A 21,527-nucleotide genomic window follows, 5' to 3' on the forward strand; every position below is an offset into this window, starting at 1 on the left:
TTTGCTCTGCTTTGAACGTGTCGTTTGTGTTGTTTTGATTCATTCTTCTTCTCTTTGCTGCTTCCCGCCATGCATTGCATCTTTGCGAGCGGAAATCATGTTAGAGTTTATTTGCATATAGGGCAGGGAAGTGAAATCTGAGCTGGGATCCGATAATACCTAGAGGGCTTATAAGTGTGTGCAGCTTGATTGAATTTAAGGTAACTATCAGGCCTTGGTGGAGATGTGCACTACATATCCATTTTGTTTTCATTTATTGATGCTCTGAAACTGGAGCTGCGATTCTCCATGAAGTGATGCCCTTTAACTGTGGATTTGGTTGCCCTTTTGGAACTCAACTTAGTCTTCATCGAGCAGCTTTTCCCCCCACAAATTGATTCATTGAGCTCAGCAGGAGCCAGGGGGGGGAAAAAACATTTTCTTTATCCCCGTTGAGATTGGATATCGATTTTGCACCTGCCCTGCTCCACAATGTCACTATCCCCCCGTGGGAAGCCTCCCAGCCTCTGACACAAAATGTGGAGTCATCCTGAGTCACAGAAAATCATCTGCACACACGCGGTGGAAGCTGAGCAGTCGCTGCACTTTAAGTGTTTCTTCAAGTGTCTTTGTTTAGTCGGTAAAAAGCTATTTTGTTTCATGACAAGAAACCCCATTTAGTTGGCAGCCTTCTTTTAACAAAGAAAACATCAGCTCTGCGAGTCTTAGTGATAAGGATCAATCTCTAATTTCCACGGATTAGTCGGATAACAATTCATTATAAAGGGAGTTATTATGAAAAGTGTTTGATTTTGAGTCTTTCTGTCGAAGAGAAGAACGATTTAAAAAAAAAAAAAAGGACAAATTCTCATGACCGGAGTCATCTGTGTTTGAGAGGTGGCTTCTGCAGTGTGTTTGTGTCACATGGAGAGAGGAGCACGGCCACCAGGCGCTGACAGCTGACACCAGAACAATGGAGGCCCGTTCAGACACAAGGGCTTGTGTAATTAGGGCACCTGTAAAACCGTCTGTTCCACTCGCCTTCAGATGAAACCTTACTTGGCTGGCTAATCCGAGCCGGTCCGCAAACTTCCCAGGTCGCGTTGAAAGCAGGATAAGGCAGGTTTTTAAATATATAGCTTAACGCTGGATTCAAATTCAGCTTGCAGCCCTGAAGGAGTCATCAGTCTGAATTTTTTGGGGATTTGCTTGCAGGTGCCTTTGGGAGGATCGCTGCAAGTCAATCAGTTGGGGAGAGCTGTCTTCACGGTGCTCACTTTGAGCTTCAACCCCAGCGAGACATAATGTACGGGCTGCTGTGCGAGAGTCTTCACGACTTCATCAAGGAGTCGTACGGAGATGATGTGTGGAAGCTGGTCAGGGAGAGAGCAGATGTCAGGCTGCACTCCTTTGTCACCCACCAGGTACAATGTGCTCCTGAAATGAATAATACGACGTGATGCTGCTTGTGTGCGTAGAATAATAATAATGTGCGTTTACAGGGACATGTGCCACTCTGTCTACTTTTCAGCTTCACAGTCTTGATGTCAGAAAATCTAGGTTTCTGAGTGAAAATGTCTACACACGTGTATCTGCAGGTGTATAGCGAGAGCGTGATTCCCCGTATTGCAAAGGCAGCCAGTGGAGTGACAGGGACGCCCTACAATGAGCTGATGAACTCCTGGGGTGTCTATTTCCTGGGCTTTGTGGGGAAGTACGGCTATGACAGGATCCTCAAGGTGAGAAAAGATCTTCTGGTGGATGTGATGTGTGAGAGAATGATCAAATACACAGGGGAATTACTGCATGTATCCTCAGTACTGTCGTTTTGATAATGAAACATTTAGTTTTCATAGTTTCTTTTATCTCTTATTGTGTCTTATTTTTTGTTGCTGACATTTCAAAACAAAATCGCTCAGCTCAGAGTTAAGAGATGATTGTGAGTGTTGTTTTTCGTCTAAACATGAAGTCCTGAGACAATTGAGGACTGAAAATCGTACTTCTTTACAAATAAGTAGATAAATAATATTAAAGCTTCAGCATTTGCACATTGTTCATAGTGAGAGGTTATCAGTGGATTCATGCAGACACTCATTGCCGATGTGCCTCAAAAAGGTAGAGAACCAGAAGGTTGTTGGTTCAATCCCCGGCTCCACCAGTCTGCTTTGCAAAGTATCCTTGAGCAGGATACTGACACCGATGGTGTGTCATTGTGTGTGATAGAAAAAAGCACTGTATGTGAATGGGTGAATGTTACTTGTGCTGTAAAGGGCTTCGAGTGGTTGATAAGACTGGAAAAGTGATATATAAATACAGTTTATTTACCATTTTATTATAAACCTTTCTGTCTTTCCATCCCGTGTCTGTACCCCCAGGTGTTGGGCCGCCATGTACGTGACTTTGTCAACGGCCTTGACAACCTCCATGAATACCTGCGCTTCAGCTACCCCAAGGTGCAGCCCCCGACCTTCTTCTGCCAGGAGGAGTCTGCTACTGGAGTCACCCTGCACTACAGGTCTGAGACAATGAGGAAGAGGAGGGCCGGGGGTTGGAGTGGGTCAGATTGATGGGCTATCAGACATTACGTGTAAAAATAGAAGAACAGAGCAGAAAATACAGAAAGCTGTGCCAGGAACCTTTTCAGAAAGGTTTTGTTCCTCTCTGATCTGCAGGAGTAAACGTAAAGGCTACCTGCACTATGCCATGGGTCAACTGAGGCAGATGGGGAAGCAGTTCTACGACACGGACATCCAAGTGGAGGTGATGTCTGAGCAGATTGTCGGAGACTACTCCCACGTCACCATGAGGTACGCACGCACCCACACACACACGCACACGCACACACACAAACACACACACAGACACACACACACACACACACACTCACACACTCACACACACACACACACACACACACACACACACACACACACACACACACACACACACACACGCACACACACAAGCTTTTTTATACCCACTGGTGAAAAGTAAACAAGTACAAGTACTATAGTACAGTATTGAGGTACTTCACTTGTGTACTTTGTTTCATGTATCTTCATACTTTTCCTCCATTACATTTAGGAAGAAGATTTTTACGTCTTACATTTATTTGGCAGCGAATGTTACTAGTTAATTTACAGATCTGGATTTTACATTCAAACATTAGACGGTCACTCAGTAGAGCGCACACCTCCGCCAAGGCCCAACAGTCCCATTAAATTCAATCAAGCTGCACCAGCTTTCACACAGTCATAGATATCAGCTCACAAAATGTGCCGGATTTATTTCATCAAGATTCAAGAATTATTCTCTGGAGAAAAAGGTAAAAAGGTCATAAACCTCACATATTGATCTGATCCAGGTCCACAACCAGAGGTGACCAAACTCTTTGATTTTTGATGTCTTACAATAATGCATCAGTACTATCAACCTAAATGACCTGTAAACACACTTTATACTCCACTTTAAAATACTGATCTGTGTTTCCATGCAGGCTGAACTTTGACAACTCAGCCTACCGCTACATCATGAAGGAGGATGAGGAAGAGCAGGAGATATTGCCTATTACCTCAGACTTCTTCTTTGAGGTCTTCCCCTTCAATATTGTCTTCAGACAGGTAATCTCCCCTCAGCCTCCCAAGGGAAAGTAATGAACAACATAAAGTGTTAAGTGAATGAACGGTCAGTCCCTCTCTTCTTCAGGACATGGTGGTGCATAACGTGGGCTCGGGCCTGTCTACAGTCTTCCCTGATCTGGATGGGAAGAAAATCACCGATGCCTTCTTGCTCGCTCGCCCCCTAGTGGAGTTCAACTGGAACATGGTGAGACATCACACGTCCACATTTCAGACAACTTGAATCTTTTTCAGCCACTTCAGATCAAACTTTCCTCAGTGCATCTTAAAATATTGCCTTGAAACAGGTGAGAATACTGACTTTGTAATCCGCACACAGATCATCTCCCACCCCAACAACGGGTTTGAGATCATGTCCAAGGAGCCAGTGAAAAGAGAGAGGAACCTTCACAACCGAGTCCAAAGTAAGAGTGGTGTTAACAGGTTGCAGGGCTGTGAGTGTGAGTGTGAGTGTGTGAGTGTGTGTGAGTGTGTTTGTGTGTGTGTGTGTGTGTGTGTGTGTGTGTGTGTGTGTGTGTGTGTGTGTGTGTGTGTGTGTGTGTGTGTGTGTGTGTGTGGTGGGCGAGCACTCACAGGCGTGTGGTCAGATCAATTTCGAAGCAGTCAGACACAAAAACCCTGCTCAATTTAACGTTCACTAATTTAAAAAAAGAGCAGGTTTGTGGTAATTGGATGTATCTTCTCCCCCAAGAGCTTGAACATTAACATTTAACTTTGAGAACGCAGCTGAATTAAAGTGGTGCGTTATGTCTCACAGTTGCTGAAAATTGAATTGTTTGATGTCTTGATTCAACCTAAATTGATTGAATTTAGCGGAACAGATCTCTGCCCTGTTTGTGACGGGTGGAGGGTGTGAATATGAATGTTTGTGGCTCTGACAGTCGACCTTGTTTTTCCACAGATTTGGACTATGAAAATGCCAATCGTACCGCTGACGTCGATGTGGAGCTCATGGCCTTCCAGTCCATCATTGGAGATGATTACAAAGGTCATGACCTAGAGAAATGGTCATAGACCATAGAGAGACATAAGCATTGAAATTGTCTGGCTTTCTAATCACAAAATAAGACAAAATAATAGACACAGACACACTTGTGGCGGTAATGCACCTTGACATTGGTTGCCACCCGCCAATAAACCGAACAAAGAAGAAGAAATACAAAGCAATCTCACTTTAAAGGAATAGTTTAAAGTTGGAAATATTAGATTTTTTGTTGAAAGTTGTTGACTTGAGGAGATTATGCTTACCACTTTCATGTTTGTGTGCTCTATGATGCTGGTGCCAGCACAGCTTTAACTTTAGTTTGCGTCATTGAGCAAAAAGCTAGTGTGGCTCTGTCTAAAAATGAAACTACCACCACATCTTTAAGTTCCCTAGTTCACCTGCTGCATCTCATTTGTTTAATTTGTACAAAATATTAAATGAAAATAATGTTTAACTTATAGATGAATTATATTTCCTGTTGTCTGGGAGCACTGACTTGTTTTCACAGTTTGGCTGCCAGGCAACAAGCAGAGACTCCAGGAAGTCACTGCTTCCATACATGTTTATAAAGGTGGATATGACGGCTCTCCCAAAGTGAAGCCAAATCATCTTGATCGCCCCCCGGTGTCTGGCTGCAGTATAGGTTATAAACCCCACCTCCTCCTTGTTAGCGGATTGGACATGGACGTGATGTATTTTTATGTGTTGATTTTTCTGTTAGGTTTGTTTTTATTATTAGTAATTTGATGCTATATAAAACGTCATCATTGACAACTGAGACTGACTCACGATTGGTCGGGAGTCCACTAGCACCCTAGCTCCAAATTACCTCAAGAGTCCAAGATGGCGGCACCCACATCTAGCATATTTTGGCTTTATCTCTGTACAATGGGAGGAACTGGAGATGCATTGTCCATCTTTATATACAGTCAATGTTTTCTCCCAAGAAGTAGTCCACCCTATAACCTACTGAAAGCCAGAAGAGGTTTCATTATGCATAGCTACACTCATTAGCTGCTGGCTATAGCTTCATATTAAACATAAAGATACAAGAGTGGTATTGATTTTCTTTACTGTTGGCAAGAAAGCAAAGAACCCTATTTTGAACTTGCACTTTAAAAATGCTAAACTGCTGCTTCCATTCAGATGACATCTTTAACGTTACAATTTACTGCTGAAGTTTAACCTCACACACCTCTCTGGATGTTTGTCTCTTTTTGGCATTTGAATGTGCTCCTCTCTTAGACGGTAACAGCGCTAATGCGATGGAGAGCTGGGGTGATGGGACGCGCTGCCTGAAACTAAAAGGACAAATGAGATACATGCCAGAATGGGAGTCCATCATCTTCCTGGGAACTCCTGTGTAAGGCGTGCACGCACGCACACGCACACACACACACACACGCACACACACACACACACACACACACACACACACACACACACACACGCTGCCATAGACACAGATCTTTATTAATATGCTGCTGTTGAAAAGTAAAACATTCTAAAAAGCCGCGATAGCCAAACTGAATTACGGGGCTGGAAATAAAAGCCTGGGCAGTGAATCAAATCAGGGGCCCATTCGAACAGCACTTTCCATGCATGAAATGAGCTGCTAATTAGCCTGTAATCAGACAGTGCAGCTCTTGTGAGCGTAATGGGAACCAATTTGCAAGAGTGTTTTCCACAGAGTACATTACCAAAACATTTCCCTCCTCATCTAAAACATTTAGTTTTTGCAAGTAAATGCCCTCATGCCGGCATTGACAAAACTTGCATGTTCTTTAATGTAGAAAACATGAGATAGCTCTCAGAATTATAGCCTTTATATTCCCCTTTTTTTTTTAATACTCTTATTTGCATTCATTCAATCACTGTAACTTTTCTTAAATTTTTCACTGTGTGTATGTGAATGTGCAGGATGGAGAGTCTGAGTGCGATGTTTAGGACCGGCCTGTACATCAACGACCTGAGCATGCACGACTCCAGCAGAGACCTGGTGTTGGCGGGGACTCAGCAGTCAGAGGAGCTGAAGAGAGCTCTCATACAGGTGCCCCGAGCCAAAGTGCAGCTGCATTTTATATCAGTCCACTTGTCACTCTGCGTTATGTAAAGTGTCTCTGAAGCCTTTTTCTTTCAGTCAAGCAGCCCCACATCACCTTCCACCCGCAGACCTGAGGTGAAGGAAATAGACTCACACTTACAGTGTTTCTTTCTCTCTCCCGCTTCTTCCTCATTGTGAGCACAGGAGCAGAAGAAGTCCAGCAAGCTGGAGGAGAGCATGAAGATGTTGGATTATGAGATGAAGAAGACTGATGACCTTCTCTACAGGATGATTCCCAAGCCTGTGGCTAAGAGGCTCCGCAAAGGAGAGCCTGCTGTGAACACTTGTGAGGTCAGGATTGTAGATAGCGCCGCACAAAGACCACAGTTCACTTTTGAATTTACACTGCAAGTGCCTATAACAACAGAAATAAGTATCTCAGTTTTTAAAAATGTAATGCTCTTTAAAAGTAGAATGGTAGTCAGAGAGTACATACGTCCACCAAGGCTCAACAGTCCCCTTAAGAAACATCTAAATTCACTTGATATGGACTTTTAATTGGATCTGCACCAAATGGCACACTATCATAAATATCAGTCCTCTCCTCGGCGGAGGGAACAATAGGTTTTAAGAAAAATTGAGGGAAATATGTTCATTAGGTTTCTTACAGTTAGATGAGATGATTGACACCATATGAATGCACAGTAAATATACAGTAGCTGGTCAGCTTAGCCATTTCCCATTGTTTTGCATCTGTATGCTAAACTAAGCTGACTGCCTGCCAGAGCTTCGTATTTATCCGACAGACATGAGAGCCGTACCAATATTCTCACATAATACTCTCTCAGTTCTAATTTTATCCAATGTACACAGTGACTTTTTGCTGTTGTGAAATTAAGTTTGAGAGAAAGCTCTTGATCATGCAGTACAGTGTAGACATCCAATATGGGCCATTCATTTGTTTTATTAGTTTATGTTACTGGGACCAAGCACAACACGACCTAGTGGTGAGCAACACAAAATCATGTCAAGATATCGTATCACCCAATATCGATAATTAGAAAGATAAATGTCACATTATTATTTATTTTAGGTTTAAGGGCAGAGAATGACAAACACTTGATAAACAGCAAAACATCTTATCAGTGTTATGTCTCCTCGCTGGACTTGAACAATGCAGAAGCATAATATTGATGTACCTTGTTATAATGACATTGATGAAAATGACATTATGATAATTATTGATATGGTTTTATTTCCCTGCCTTAACATAGCTGTTGAGCCAGAATCAGCTATAGTTCAGTCTCCCTTATGTCTGCCTCTCCTGGCAACCTGCCTGCCCATCAAGTACCACTTTGGTACACATTTTTTTTATTCCATTCATATTTTACTATATTTGTTATATTCCTTACTCTTTAGTATTGCATGTTACTTATTACTTACTGATGCCTATTTTGCTGTACATATAACATGTATAACAAATTACCCCATTAAATTGTGGGGCTAATAAAAGATTGTCTTATCTTATCTTGTCTTTCCCCCCAGGTGTTCCCAGATGTGACCATTCTCTTCAGCGATGTTGTGGGTTTTACCCGCATTTGCAGCCACATCACCCCGATGCAGGTGGTCTCCATGCTCAACACCATGTACACGCTGTTTGACACGCTCAGTGAGAAGCACCGCGTCTTCAAGGTTTGCGTGTATATGTTTGTCCTCTGTGTAATTCAGTTTACACATGTATAGTGCTCCTGTGTAAGAGCCGCCGCTGTGTTCCTCTCCAGGTCGAGACCATTGGAGATGCCTACATGGTGGTTGCTGGGGCCCCGGAGAAAACCAAGTACCACGCTCATAACATTTGTGACATGGCCCTCGACATGGTGCGCTCCATCGACCACCTGAAGGATCCCTCCAACGGCAACCACATACAGATTCGCGTTGGTGGGTAGAAAGTGTGTGAACTTGTAAGTGTGTTCATGTTCGTGTTTCACTGAGTGAACCAACCTGCTGCTTTGTGTGCAGGGATCCACTCTGGCATGGTTGTGGCAGGTGTGGTGGGACATAAAATGCCACGTTACGGTCTGCACGGGGACACGGTCCACACCGCATCTGCCATGGAGAGCAACGGCAAGGTACGGATGAAGAAATTTGTGAAAGTAACATTGATGACACATGAGAGGCAAATAAAGGCTAAGTCAAGTCAGAATATTTACATTTATCGTTTGACCCTCTGAAGTGTTGAACCAGCTTTCTGTCATTGTTGTCTCAATCAGGAGATGCACATTCAGCTCAGCAGCGCCACCTATGAGCACCTGAAAGGAAGTCACTTCATTTTCGAAAGGAGGGGCATCATCACCATCAAGGTCAAGGATCAGAGTTGTCACCATAGCAACTTATTTAATTCAATTTAGTTTAGATTAGTTTAGTTTGGTGTTGTTCATTTAAATTCAATTCAAATAACCTTTGTTTATCCTCAGTGTAGTATGTGTAACATGTTAATGGTTGTGTTAAGGAGGTGTATTGTAAGTGTTAAGTGTGTGTCACCACTCAAAAGTAAATGCATGTTCTCTCCACACAACCTACCCCCCCGTAGGCCCATCACTGAGGCTGTAATCTGTATAAATGAAAGATTTGCATATCAGCACTCACACACAATAAACAGAGTGTGGAAAATATAGAAAATAAAACGCAGTGTTTTGGCTCTGGGGAGTCAGCACACTCAGTATTCAGAGCTGGTGTTTGGCAGCCCGCTTGTTGATTTGCCAGTCTATGTTATCAGTGGGTCTGACTTTGAGGGTGCACAGTCAGTGATAAAGCCAGCGAAGTGACTCTCAGAGGTCTCTAAGGCAGCTGATTGCAGAGGCCAATCTCAAGACACCAATGGTGACTCACTTTTTATCCGGAAATTTTGACTAATGGAAAGTTGCCACCTGCCATTCTACCATCCTCCATGACAGAAATCGATGCTGTATGAATATTTGTGTATGTCCGACGTTTACTTTTTTTCCTCTGTTCGCTCCATTTTTTAGGGGAATGTTGAAATCGAGACGTACTGGCTGAAAGGAAAGAGGGACAAGGATGGGAACGCTCAGGCAGCGTGTCCACAGTTTGAGACTCAGACCATCAGCAAGGCCAACATCAAAGCCCCCGAGGCCAAACGAGATGAGGAGGGACTGGTAAAAAAAAATCTGCTTAAGATGTGCTTGAATGGTGCTGGGTCTCATTTTCTTTATTGCCTCCATCATCATCTCTGAATCCTCTCGTCTCCTTCTGTCTTTGCCTGCAGGTTTTTTCTCTGGTTGCGGGGGAGGGCAAGGACGATGTCAAGTCTATTCCCTCTCACCGCATCAAGATGGAGATTTCAGGCCATTCCCCCGAGGAGAAGATGGAGGAGGGCCACACGGAGGAGATGTCTGGTCATAAGGTGGGAGGGCGTATGTTGCTCTCTAGGATTTCTGTGTTTTGCTGCCTTAATGACTCATTTGATGATTCCCTGAACTGTTCCGTCCACAGGCGCACCACAAGGACGCGTTGCAGGACGGCCTCGGGGACTCTCACCTGGAACTGAACTCGCCTGACGGCCGAGACTCCATCACGGAGTCCCGCAACAGCTCCTGCGACTCCCACTCCTCCAAGAGTGCCATGTGCTCTGTGTCGTGAACCCAAGCGGATGCTAGCTAATGCTATAGCTAGTAATTCTACCACTTCTGAAGCACTTTTTGTACAACTCACTCAAAGCAGTGAATGTTAGGCCCAACACCAGATAGAAATGCAGGGATTTTGCTGTTATTGTTTGCCTTTTTCTGAGGCTTGTTTTTAAATTGGTGATGCCATGGCAACCTCTGATGACATGTTGTTTGTACATGGACTAGACTGTAAAGCTTTAAATCTCTAGCGGTTGTGTGTGGCGTTAATACTGCACAGCAAAAATCATGCTCATTTAGCATGGACAATACATAAACAAATCAGGGTTAACTTTAGACTGTGAGTGTTTGGAACAGCTGCCTCGGAGCTCGATCTGTCACATCAGTCACCTCAGGGCGATCGCCACTGAAAGATTTTGCTGTGCACCCGTATTGTAATTTGTTTTGGTACCAAAAAGTGTTCCCTGCCAAGTGGACACAAGCTTGGTAATTCCCTGCACTGTTTGTCCTGCTGCACCTCACAGGTTTGACATCTTGTTTCATCCCGTGAGAAAAGAAGTCCCTCTCCTCCCTCTCCCTCCTCGCGTCTGAATTCATTATTCTATCTCGGTCTCGTCAAATCCACAGCCCCGGCACAATGTAAACGCTTGTCAGCTCACTGAAAATAAAGAGAGATGACTGCTAGGCTGTCTGTGGTTCCGTTCGTTATTGTTTGTCTTGTCTTGTCACTCCGAGGCATTCGCATTCATACTCACATTTACATTTGCATATATTTTACATTTGTTTTTATTAAACACATTTCTCCATGGATCGGTGTACAGTATATGGACATGTTTTATTGTGTGTCATGATTTGCATGCGTGTGTTTGCTCATCTTACTAGAGCTCCAGTCAACTTTGCCTGGTACAAAAAATATGTCCTTTTGTTTAAGCTTTTGTGATCGCCTAGTGTTCCTAGGTTATAACAGGTTCATATAAATATCAAGTCATATCCACAAGTGCCTTAAATGCTAAACCAAGAACAGCAACAATCCTAACATAAAGCAAATATGAGTTATCCTAGTCCAGATTCCCAGTCAGACAATGTTCCCCACTGACAGGCCGTCTGATGAACTTCTCTTGTAGGTGGCGTCCTCACGGTCGGGGCTGCATCCGTTGGCTCTGTGCGAGTCCTTAGGCGATGGGCCGATGGAGCAGTGGAGGCAGAAAGTGTATGTGAAGGCCAGTAGCAGCAGGAGGCAGACCACGCAAAAAATGACAGTGATCAGGATGGTGTGCACTTGCATGTGCAACTCCTCCCACGGGAGCGGGGTGGTGGGGGTCAGGGCGCCGAGGTTCAATGACGTAGCATTGAACCTGGGCTGTGGAGTCACTGAGGTCAGGTTTGGCTTCATGGAGGTCAGGGGGGTGACTTCCGGCATGATGCGACGATGTGTGGCCTTTGTGGGTTGGGATTTTTTCTTGCTGCCTTAAGGAGAAAGACATCCTTTACTTTGGTTTATCACATGTAGAAATGATTTTTTATAATAATAATATAATAATATTGATGTTAACACAGTCATGATATTAAGATTAAGATCTTGGCTCTTTCTCAACACAATACAGTAATCAGCAACGTAAAGCTTGTTATAGCAATTCAAAAATATTAATTTTAGAAACATATTTCCTTACAGTATTTTAAAAAGCAGCTGGTTAATTGTCTTTATCAAAGATGAGCAGTCTTTTGTCAGCTCTAAATCTTTTGTTCTTACCTGGACTGAGTTGTTGCAGCGTCTTTTGATGAGCAGAGCTAGGGAAAAATGAAAGCAATGGAGGACCACAGAGAGGGAGGGCTGGACTGAATGAGAGAGGCTGGTGGACCACGGATAACAGGGAGTGTTGCCATGGCAACAATTGCTGAAGGGCCACTAATATGAAACTGATATCACATAGCCTCAAGAATGTGTTTTACAATACACAAACGTGGATAGCAGGGGAAAGAGCCTGTGAAACATGTTCAGTTTTTTAACTACACAATGCATGGCTCGACCACCTGTGGCCAATGGACAAACATTATATATATTTTTTTTATATAAAAGTCTATAATTTTGCGGTGGTCCTCTCAATCTGTGCAGGAGTACAAGTGTGAGTCAAATCGAACATGAGCCTCAAGAGCATCAAATAAAATCTGTTATTAAATTTAGACGTGTCAAATCCCAGTTTTGTGAAGAGCACAGCCTCCTCGTCTGCCCTTGGATCGAACAGGCTTTCCAATGCTGCCACCTGTTGGCAAACGACACCGAACAACACACGGCAAAACACAAGCTTGTCTCATCACAGGCCCGGCTCCTGCGCCGTCTGGTCCCTTTCAAACAGCCATAATGATGCTTTGGTACAAGTTGTAATCGGTCCCACCCCCCCGCTGTGCTCCCTCAACAGGGGCTGATTCCTGCAAAAATGTTTCAGGACTTGCTCCAACTTGTAGTCGCCATGGAGATGACTCGATTGCTGTGCTTATATTCAGTCGTTTTGCTCAACACTGAGCAAGTAAGACAGGAAGCTGTTAACACCCCGCAACAAAACCCCACAAATAAATACCAGATAAGACAAAAGAAAAAACATATTCATTGGCATAATTTCCTGTGGAGTAGGAGAGTAAGAGCTGATGTGATTCTTGAGAACATTCAGTGGGTTAATTACAGCTCCACACAATAGAAACAAAAGACCCATTAAATCCAGCTGCAGCCGAGTAGAGCCAAAATGGCTGAATTGACGATTGTTCCCCAAGGTCGCCATAAAGGACAAATATGTGAGGAGAGACCAGAGGGCTGCGTGGGCCTTCACGACTCCGTGACTTATTGCTGGATGTGAAAATCATGTGAGGATCTCAAATCAATCGTATGAACAGTGTTTTATTTGAGGGATTTCTACCTCAGAGCTGATCCCACAAAGTATTTTATTAGTATTTCATCTTCTCACAGATGGACGTGAGAGTTTTAACATGTGAATATGTAGTAAGGCGTTAACAAGTAAGCCTCCACACAGCCTCTCTGCTGCAGAGACTGTGTGTTGTGTAACAGCCCCAGAATTAACATATAAAACTAACATTTTCAGTGAAAGTGTCCCTGCTGAAAATTAGTCAGCCTTCCTGCGTGTAATTTTCTGCACAGTTTGTTCTGCCGGGCCTGGAGGATTTGATATCTTGTCGTGCCACAGAAGTGCATCAACGCAGACTCTCATCTCTCTCTCTCTCTCTCTCTCTCTCTCTCTCGTACAGGGAATGAGCTCGTGGTCACGGCGCGTAAAACAAAGACAGACGACAGCTGAGCAGCGGCAGGTCAGCCTGTTGTTGTTCCTCATGTCACTCAGGGAAGCTCCGGCCTTTACAGACGCTCTCATGGGCTTTCTGAGACAATTTATTAAAACTGTGACTTAATCATTAATCTGCCTGCTCCTATTGTTTCTGCAAGTTTGTATGAGCACGCTCGGAAATCCTGATTACAAAAACAAATAAAGCAAAGAAGCAGAAATGACTAGTTATTTTATTATAAATCTCAAACACATACTTTACACTCACACTGAACTGATGTCTATGAAACTGACAAACCCTAAAAGTTAAACATGGCTACACACACAGATTCACCAGACAAGGATCATTGGGATCAAGGGAACAAACACATGTTTAGGGCCGAACAATGATTAGTCAGAGCTTCAGTCACTTATCTCAGCTAGAAATGTTACATTTAAATGAGCTACATTCGCAATATTTTCATAAAAATGACACAAATTGTAAAAACAACGTCATTGTTCAGATCTGTGAGCGGAGCAGGATCTGTGATAGGTGCATTCATTTGAAAGTATATTGATTCCCTTGTGAAATGAGGAGATGCCGACTCTCGGTTCGACTGTGGTCAGTGTCGCCGCTGGTTCACTTCTTCTTGTTCAGGATGTTGTTGCAAATCCAGTTCATGCCATCCTGTTGGAGAAATGACAATAAAACTGTTCAAGTTGGTTTCTTAATCAAATTCAAACTGTTTAAAGATTGAAATAAAATCAAGTAAAACTCAGCAAGTCAAAGAGGATGTTGATACAATTCAATTTTAAAAGTTAGGTAGGCAGAGATCACATCTATACGGTTGTTTGGGTTCCATCTGAAGGAGGAATCCTGCTGGCTCTGACCTGAACTCCCTCCCCGGACACAGCAGAGCAGGCCTGGATCTGCCACTCGCGGTCCCGGTACGTGTGCAGGTTGAGTCCCTCGGCGATCTCGCTGGCCGGCGACGCTGTGGCCAGATCCTGCTTGTTGGCAAAGATGAGCACTGGAACGCCCTTTAGATTCTCCTCCTCAGTGAGCTCAGACAGCTCCTGCAAACATGCACGCAAAGACTTTTAATAAAGTCACTGACTTACAAGAAAACAAACATTTATTGATGTGTTAGCATATCTATGTCGTTAAATGTGCGCAGTTAGGTTTGCTATGGTTTTTGTCGGAATGTATTTGCTGTATGAATCTCACCAGGCCCGTCTCTTCAAACCGCTTCTTGTCTGCACTGTCAATAACATAAATCTGAAAGAGCAAACACAACAGTGAAGTCAGACTTTTATTTACTACAAGTAAAGTCAAAATTGAAGTATTTGTTTTTTGGCCTCAACATTTTTCTGTCTGCATGTTGGTTACTCTTTTAGTACGAAGCTGCTCTGTCAGTTTTAATAAAACTCCTTTTAACTACTAGAGCACACATCTTGTCACACACAGTCCCCATATGAAACCACATTTAAATTCACTAGATTCAGATTTTTAAACAAACTGCACACACACTGATTTCATCAAGATCCATGAATTATTCTCTGAGAAATCAGGAAAAATGTGGGGGGGAAAAAACATCTCACGATGTTAGAGAAAGTATGAAGAAAAATCTGCCCCCTGATCCGGATCTGCACCATAATTCAATTCGTTCTTCCTTGGGTCATGTTCCACCCTTCCACAACAAATTTAAAGGAAATTTGTTGAGCAGTTTTTGCGTAATCCTGCAAACTAACAAACAAGCAAACGGACAAAAACATAACCTCTTTTGTGGAGGTAAAAAAGACCAATAAAGTTAAAGTATATAATAAGAAAGTCCCTTCATCAAGATCATTTTACAGTGTTTAACTTGTCTCCTGTCCTGAGTAATTAATGTATCAGCTCTTTGTTCTGTAAAATGTTCCATCATGCCTCAGTGAGACGCCTGATTATTGCTTCTATTGTGTTCTCTTTATATTTCCAAAGACAAGCAGCAGATTTGGAATGAAGATCCAAACACAGAATGAACCGCACTTTGTTTCCGTCTGAATTGAATTGACTGAAGCCACTCACCAACAGGTCCGTGTTTTCCAGATACTTTTTCCAAAAGGGCCTGATCTTCCTCTGTCCTCCGATGTCCCAGACGTTGAGTTTCATCCCATGAGAGGCGACGCTCTTTATGTTGAAGCCCTGAGGGGAAAACACAGAGCTGAAGTCACTGTACTGCACAGGACACCCTCTTCAGGTTAACACCGTAGACGACCTCGCAGTCGGTTATGAATTAGGACTTGAACCCACGTGTTAAGTTAATCTCTGTTTGTTTGCTCTTAGCTGCGCTCTCATTACGTACGTGCAGGAGTCTAGGTGTTTATATGGAGATGGCCACCGAGTTAATCTGTGTTTTTCATAACACAGCTCCTTTCTGTTTCAGTTGGCGAGGTTGTGTAACAACTTTATCCCGAGGGCCATACGAGGAGCAAATCTGAGGATAAGACTGGAAGGATCAAGTGCAGTGTATGTGTTGTGTGTGTGTCAGGTCTGATTTAGCTTTGTGGTGACTATTGCCATGTTGCACTGGACTGCGTCCTCTCTGCCTGATGTCTGATGAGCTGTCACACTCAACCCGGCGCTGCATCTGCTCCATGTCTTGTCTTGTGAGAGCATTAGATAATCATATCAGAGGTTAGATAATCATATCCGAACGGGGCGTTAACGAAAAGGAGGGGCCTTGCATGGATCTTCTCAGAAAGCGTGTTGGGAGCATGCAAACGTAAGAAGGTCATGTGAGAACACGGTTTATCTACAGATGAGAGGTAATTTAATATAAGTGAGAAGATGATCTGACGTCCTCTGCGTCATTTTCTTTGCTGATCGGTGTGTTTACTGTACAGCCAATCATTTCATTTCACAGTGTCTGAAAAGCAAAGGTCATGTGAATCCCATTACTCTGAGCAAGATTAGATACAATCCCTCTGCCTCTTCTTACGCTGGGTCACGGAAATTCAAAATATATTCAAAATGATATTTTTGTGGCACATAGAGGAACCCTATTATTATTATTCTTACTTTTACTCTTCTTCTTATAATAAATAAAATTATATAACAATAATGATAATAATAATTAGTTTGTACAGTGCTTTTAACAATGCTCGATGACACTATACTTTAGATTAAAAAAAATAATAAAAAAGGAAATAAAAGCAATTAACAATAATAATTAAATACACATCCCAAACCCATATTGAAATATAAGGTACACATCATACTCAAAGATTAAAAGCACTCCTGAAAAGGTGGGGGTTTGAAGGCGGACAGTTCTGTGCAGTCTCTGATTTAATGTGTGACTTTCATGACGTCATGAGCCCATGATGTGTGAGTGTATGAGTCTGAACATGTAACCCCACCTGCGTTGGTGTGATGGTGTTCACGTCCTCAGAGGCCAGGCTCTTCAGCAGGGTGGTCTTGCCGGCGTTGTCCAGGCCCAGGAGCACGATCCTGACCTCCCGCTCAGTGGATCCCTTCAGCTTCTCAATGACAGAGAGTAAGCCCTGCAGAGGGGAAGCACCCACACGCTGACTGACAGCATCTTTCAATACTTTCAATGCTTATCTCAGTGTGGAAATCAAACAAATATCATGACAGGCCGTTCATCATTGGATGTTTCAAGTTTGTAATGTTTGGGTTTGGAATATGAAAGCACGTGAGCGAGCGCCTGATGAAAATCCCACTGACCTCTTACACACTTATTGCTCCGCCCACCCAACAGCCAATCTCCTGCCCTGATTTCTGGAGCTCCAGCGCGGCTGCCACCACTATTCTGTAAGAATGAATCTGTTGCTTCATTTAGAAAACTTTGATCAGACCTCTGCTCTTATAATAATAGTTCTCCATTTACTGGGACTGGTCTGAGGCCAGGTTGCACAACTGCAGGCTAAAGACGCACTTAGATTTACATATTTGATTCAAGGTGATGGATACTGGAGCGTATACGTGATTAACTGTAAATCAAATGGTACTAGAGGGTCCTCTTAGGTGTATAATTAAAGTTTTATATGGTATCAACATAACTAGAGAAGCTAAAGAATTTAAAAATCCAACCATCATGGCTGAAAACTGCATCTACAAAAAGCCATTCTCTGAAACACACTTCACACTTGCAGGGTCACGCCACGTTAGGAATTCTCCTGCATCAAGTAGACAGCAAAGGTTTCATAAGTCCCGTTGCTCCAGATCAGGGGCTCTTACCTTTTGAGCTTCTCCCATGGTGGCGTGTTTCCTGTGGGTCGGCTGGAGGGCTGCGGCTACATTCTCCAGTGAGGCTCACTCAGGTGTGTCAGCTGCCCGGCTCACCCAGGCACAACAGGTCCCAGCAGCCTCTCCTCTATTTCCTCTCCTACCTCAGTAAACTTGGGTGGGTTCAGTGCAACGTGTGTGAATGTGGTAGTAATGTCCACCTGGGCGTCAATTGCTCCCCACTGTCGCCGTGGAGTTAGCGAGCAGGAGGAGGGGGGAGGGTGGATGGGACTGGGATTAGGAGGCCAGAATTAGCCCTGTCCATGCAAAGGCCACCCCATGCACCCTCCCCGCCCGCCTCCCTCTGCCCATCCCTCCATCTCAACTTTGCAGTGGCTTTACCTGGATTATCCCTTAGCCACCTGCTCTGGGAGGAAACTGACTAAACAGCCCGTCCTTACACACTATCAAACACAGATCTCACGAGGAGGAAAAACACACCACCCATTTTGCCGTGCAGGCCAAGGGCAGCGTGAAGACTGACAGTGTGAGCTTTAATGCATCAACTTCAGAGAGGATTATATCGCGCGCAGGGGAACTTTGCATTTCTGTTTTCATAAATCAACTTTCAAATCCCACGTCCATCCCTCACTTGGAGAAGAGTGGAAAGCATTATCGGCCCATATATCCATTACACGGCAGCGCCCGCAAAGCTGCTCGGTGTCGTGTGCGCTCGTGTGAATGGAGCATTCAGCGGGATTAGTTTGAACAAGTCTGTCCTGTGTCTGGATTAAAACATTTCTGGGCTCTTTCCCTCAACTGGAGAGGCTTGCTGGTCAGTGGGCGTGGCTAACATGAACGCTGTGTTATACAATGGATCCACCCTGGACTGGAAACGGCCCCTACATAAGCTTTGACCTCACCTGATCACACAAACACACACACACACACACACACACACACACACACACACACACACACACACACACACACACACACACACACACACACACACACACACACACACACAGAGTTCGCCTCAAAGACAGGGATTAAAGAAATTTTATTTCGATATGAATTACTATAATAGCAGATTGTGAAACAGTATCAGCACTGATTAATTTTGAAAGTGAGAGTTTAGACCCTCGGCCCGATTGGATCTGGACCTCCAGGCCTCCCTTCCTGGGCCCTCATCTCCATCCTCTCTCTGTGTTTTGCTGCAGAAAGAGACACACGGAGATCAGTGCCACACTTGATAATCAAACACATGAAGATCCACCTACCAGCACCTCTGAGGTTCACATTTGATCTCGGTTTACAGGGATTTGAAACAAATGATTCACACGTCATATAGCGTATATCAGAGAGTAATATAGACCTCATCGTGCATTTAAAAATATATCTATTTGAGAAAGGATGGATGGCTATACGGTTTTTCCCTCTAGTTTGTCAGTCGAACTGAACTGAGATCTCACCGCTGTCTCTTTTCATTTTGTACTTTAACACCAGTCCCATAGTCACGACCAGGGCCAAAGCTGAAATCCCACAGACGATTAGGAGGATCACACTGTTGTCTGGACAGTTTCAGAGGCAGAAACACAGACAGACAGAGACACATGCCGTCAGGGGTCAATACAGCATTTAAAGCCATTAATGGCTCCTGCGCTTTTAATTTTGAATTTAAATTATATTTTAAAGCTAAAGAAAATCTGTGGCTGTGTGTTTTAAGCAGAGAAACGTCTACTCACTTTTAACTGTGACATCATGTGGCTCGGACTCCAAAAAGCCACATGTGCTGTTCACAAAGCAGCTGTACTTGCCCGACTTATGCGCCAAAACTTTTTTCAGCCTTATCTTGCTCTTGTTTCGTTTATCCAAGATTTCCTCCCCGTCCATCTTCCATCCTAACAACCACACCTGCCCTTTGAGGTCATGGACACATTTCATTTTGACGTCTTTGCCCTCGTCAACGTTAGAGCCAGTGCGGTTGGCAGAAACCTGCACGCCTGAAGGGAATAATCAATAAGGGAGGAGAAGAGCATAATCACTCAGAAGTCACTTTGTGTGTCTCAGTGCAGAGACACTAATCAGAATATTGTTGCACGTTACCTTTTTTGCAGCTTGATGAAATATTTGCATATTGTTCATCTGCACATATATTGAGAGAAGAGTAAAGAGTTCAGTCACTGTCAGAATTACATTTACAACACAGCACTCATGACACATCCTAGGTTTTCATAAAGTTTATTCTGAGATAAAAAAATCATGACACTTCAGTTTATTTTCGCCGCTGTTTTCTGCACGAACTGTTCATAAAGATGGACGATATGACTGCTCCCCGAAAAATGAAGCCAAAACATGTCACCGCCTGGTGGCTGGCTGCAGTATAGGTTATACACGCACACTAATTTCTTAGTGTTATTCTTTTTCTGTGGGTTTGATTTTGATTATTTAATTGATGCTGAGAGTGACTCAACCTTGGGTCAACCTTATTCTACGACACATCACTGCCAATTACTGTTCTGTAAATACAAAATATATATATAAGAGAGAGGGCACAGACCCGGAATGCAGGAAGTGTTACAGCTGGGACAAGCACCTACAGAGATGGAAGAAATAACATTGACGATATTTGCCCTTTATATCTTCCCTCACAGTTATTTCATATGAATACAACATCTCCAGATGGCGTCCATAAAGATACAAATACAGTTTTTTTCTTATTTGTACCTGCGCGAGTCATTTCTGTGCTGTTACATATCAGACACTGGAACGGAACACAGGCAGAGGCAACACCAGCTAGAATAACAGAACACATGTTAATACACACACACACACGCACGCACTCACACAGAATGCTTACCTATGAGGAGATGACCAAGCAGAAGATATTGAAACGTCTCTCTCATAACGATTCTGTGTGGGGAATAAGTTCAAGAACAGAATCAGTAAATATCCAAGAAATAAGAGCAACAGCATTCACACAAAATGCAAATAAAAAAAGGAAATGTCACTGCACGGAAACGTTCAACACCTTCTACATGAGGCACTACAAGTCGTCAGAAGTCAAATAAACAAAAATAAACATAACAACGCTAAAATGTTCAGTATTTTATTTTACCTTCTGTGGTGTCGTCCCGTCACACTGAGCCGAGTGATGACCTGCTCTGCTTTGTCTGTGGTCTTTGCATTGGAAAATATATGGCAGAATTCAGATCATAAACACTGATAAGGATGCAAAATTCATGTTCTTCCTGGAAGCTCACGGAAAACAAACAACACTACGATTGTATGTGTCAGTGGGAGTGTTGCTACCGTGACAGCCAGGCTGCTGTTTACTGCGTGTTATTTGAGTTACACTGAAGTTAAAAATGATGGCATGTCCACATTTGTTATGGAGAAGAGAAAAGAGAGAAAGAGAAAGGTAGTGTGGTTTACTTATGCAAAATATCCACTGCCTGTGCACTCATCACATAAGGAGACTCAAATTATGGCTAATTTTCCACCTTCATTTGAAGAACTGAAGCTTAGAAACACGTTTGTAATCTTCATGCCGGGCCTTCATGCATAGAATATATTCAGAAAGTGGCCAGTAGAGGGTGCTGCTGATCAGCCATCCGTCGACTTAACCTTCATCAATTTTATTTTCATTGGTTTTTTTTTATTGTATTATTATTTATAACATACATTTTATACAATTTGATTAAATATTTATTTTATTGCTATTATTTTGTATTCATATTTTA

At 43.2% G+C, this 21,527-nt stretch overlaps 2 protein-coding genes across 4 annotated transcripts; one reads left to right on the forward strand and one right to left on the reverse strand.

The window, feature by feature from the left end:
• The first annotated feature begins 956 nt into the window (after positions 1-956).
• LOC117769554 (soluble guanylate cyclase 88E-like) lies at positions 957-10,648 on the forward strand. 3 transcript variants are annotated; one of them, XM_034598531.1, is made up of 19 exons: positions 957-1,076; positions 1,195-1,403; positions 1,578-1,718; positions 2,355-2,494; positions 2,652-2,786; positions 3,476-3,599; positions 3,685-3,804; positions 3,937-4,021; positions 4,519-4,605; positions 5,848-5,965; positions 6,523-6,652; positions 6,851-6,997; positions 8,192-8,338; positions 8,428-8,584; positions 8,666-8,775; positions 8,917-9,006; positions 9,673-9,819; positions 9,930-10,067; positions 10,157-10,648. In XM_034598531.1, exons 2-19 carry the CDS (start codon positions 1,284-1,286, stop codon positions 10,301-10,303), a joined length of 2,283 nt encoding a protein of 760 aa, XP_034454422.1. In that variant the 5' UTR covers positions 957-1,076; positions 1,195-1,283; the 3' UTR covers positions 10,304-10,648. The 3 variants fall into 3 exon arrangements, with proteins under 3 accessions (XP_034454422.1, XP_034454419.1, XP_034454421.1); XM_034598528.1 differs by having other exon boundaries at positions 1,003-1,080; positions 1,193-1,403; XM_034598530.1 differs by having other exon boundaries at positions 1,014-1,098.
• Positions 10,649-13,793: 3,145 nt separating this feature from the next.
• Positions 13,794-18,030, reverse strand: arl3l1 (ADP ribosylation factor like GTPase 3, like 1). Its single transcript, XM_034598736.1, has 6 exons — positions 17,794-18,030; positions 16,953-17,096; positions 15,622-15,738; positions 14,782-14,832; positions 14,445-14,630; positions 13,794-14,241 (listed from the first exon to the last, which is right to left on the reverse strand). The coding sequence occupies exons 1-6, from the start codon at positions 17,809-17,811 to the stop codon at positions 14,194-14,196; spliced, it is 564 nt and encodes a 187-aa protein (XP_034454627.1). The 5' UTR covers positions 17,812-18,030; the 3' UTR covers positions 13,794-14,193.
• Positions 18,031-21,527: the final 3,497 nt, after the last annotated feature.

Source organism: Hippoglossus hippoglossus, chromosome 10 (genome assembly GCF_009819705.1).
Source record: "Hippoglossus hippoglossus isolate fHipHip1 chromosome 10, fHipHip1.pri, whole genome shotgun sequence".
Taxonomy (NCBI): domain Eukaryota; kingdom Metazoa; phylum Chordata; class Actinopteri; order Pleuronectiformes; family Pleuronectidae; genus Hippoglossus; species Hippoglossus hippoglossus.

Excerpts from the sequence above, each read along its gene's own strand:
- LOC117769554 (XM_034598531.1), top strand. The coding sequence starts at position 1,284 with ATGTACGGGCTGCTGTGCGAGAGTCTTCACGACTTCATCAAGGAGTCG. Across the intron at positions 3,805-3,936 it reads TGGAGTTCAACTGGAACATG|ATCATCTCCCACCCCAACAA; the intron begins GTGAGACATCAC and ends ATCCGCACACAG. Across the intron at positions 5,966-6,522 it reads ATCTTCCTGGGAACTCCTGT|GATGGAGAGTCTGAGTGCGA; the intron begins GTAAGGCGTGCA and ends GTGAATGTGCAG.
- arl3l1 (XM_034598736.1), bottom strand. Across the intron at positions 15,739-16,952 it reads ACACCATCACACCAACGCAG|GGCTTCAACATAAAGAGCGT; the intron begins GTGGGGTTACAT and ends TTTTCCCCTCAG. Across the intron at positions 14,833-15,621 it reads TGGAAAACACGGACCTGTTG|ATTTATGTTATTGACAGTGC; the intron begins GTGAGTGGCTTC and ends TTGCTCTTTCAG.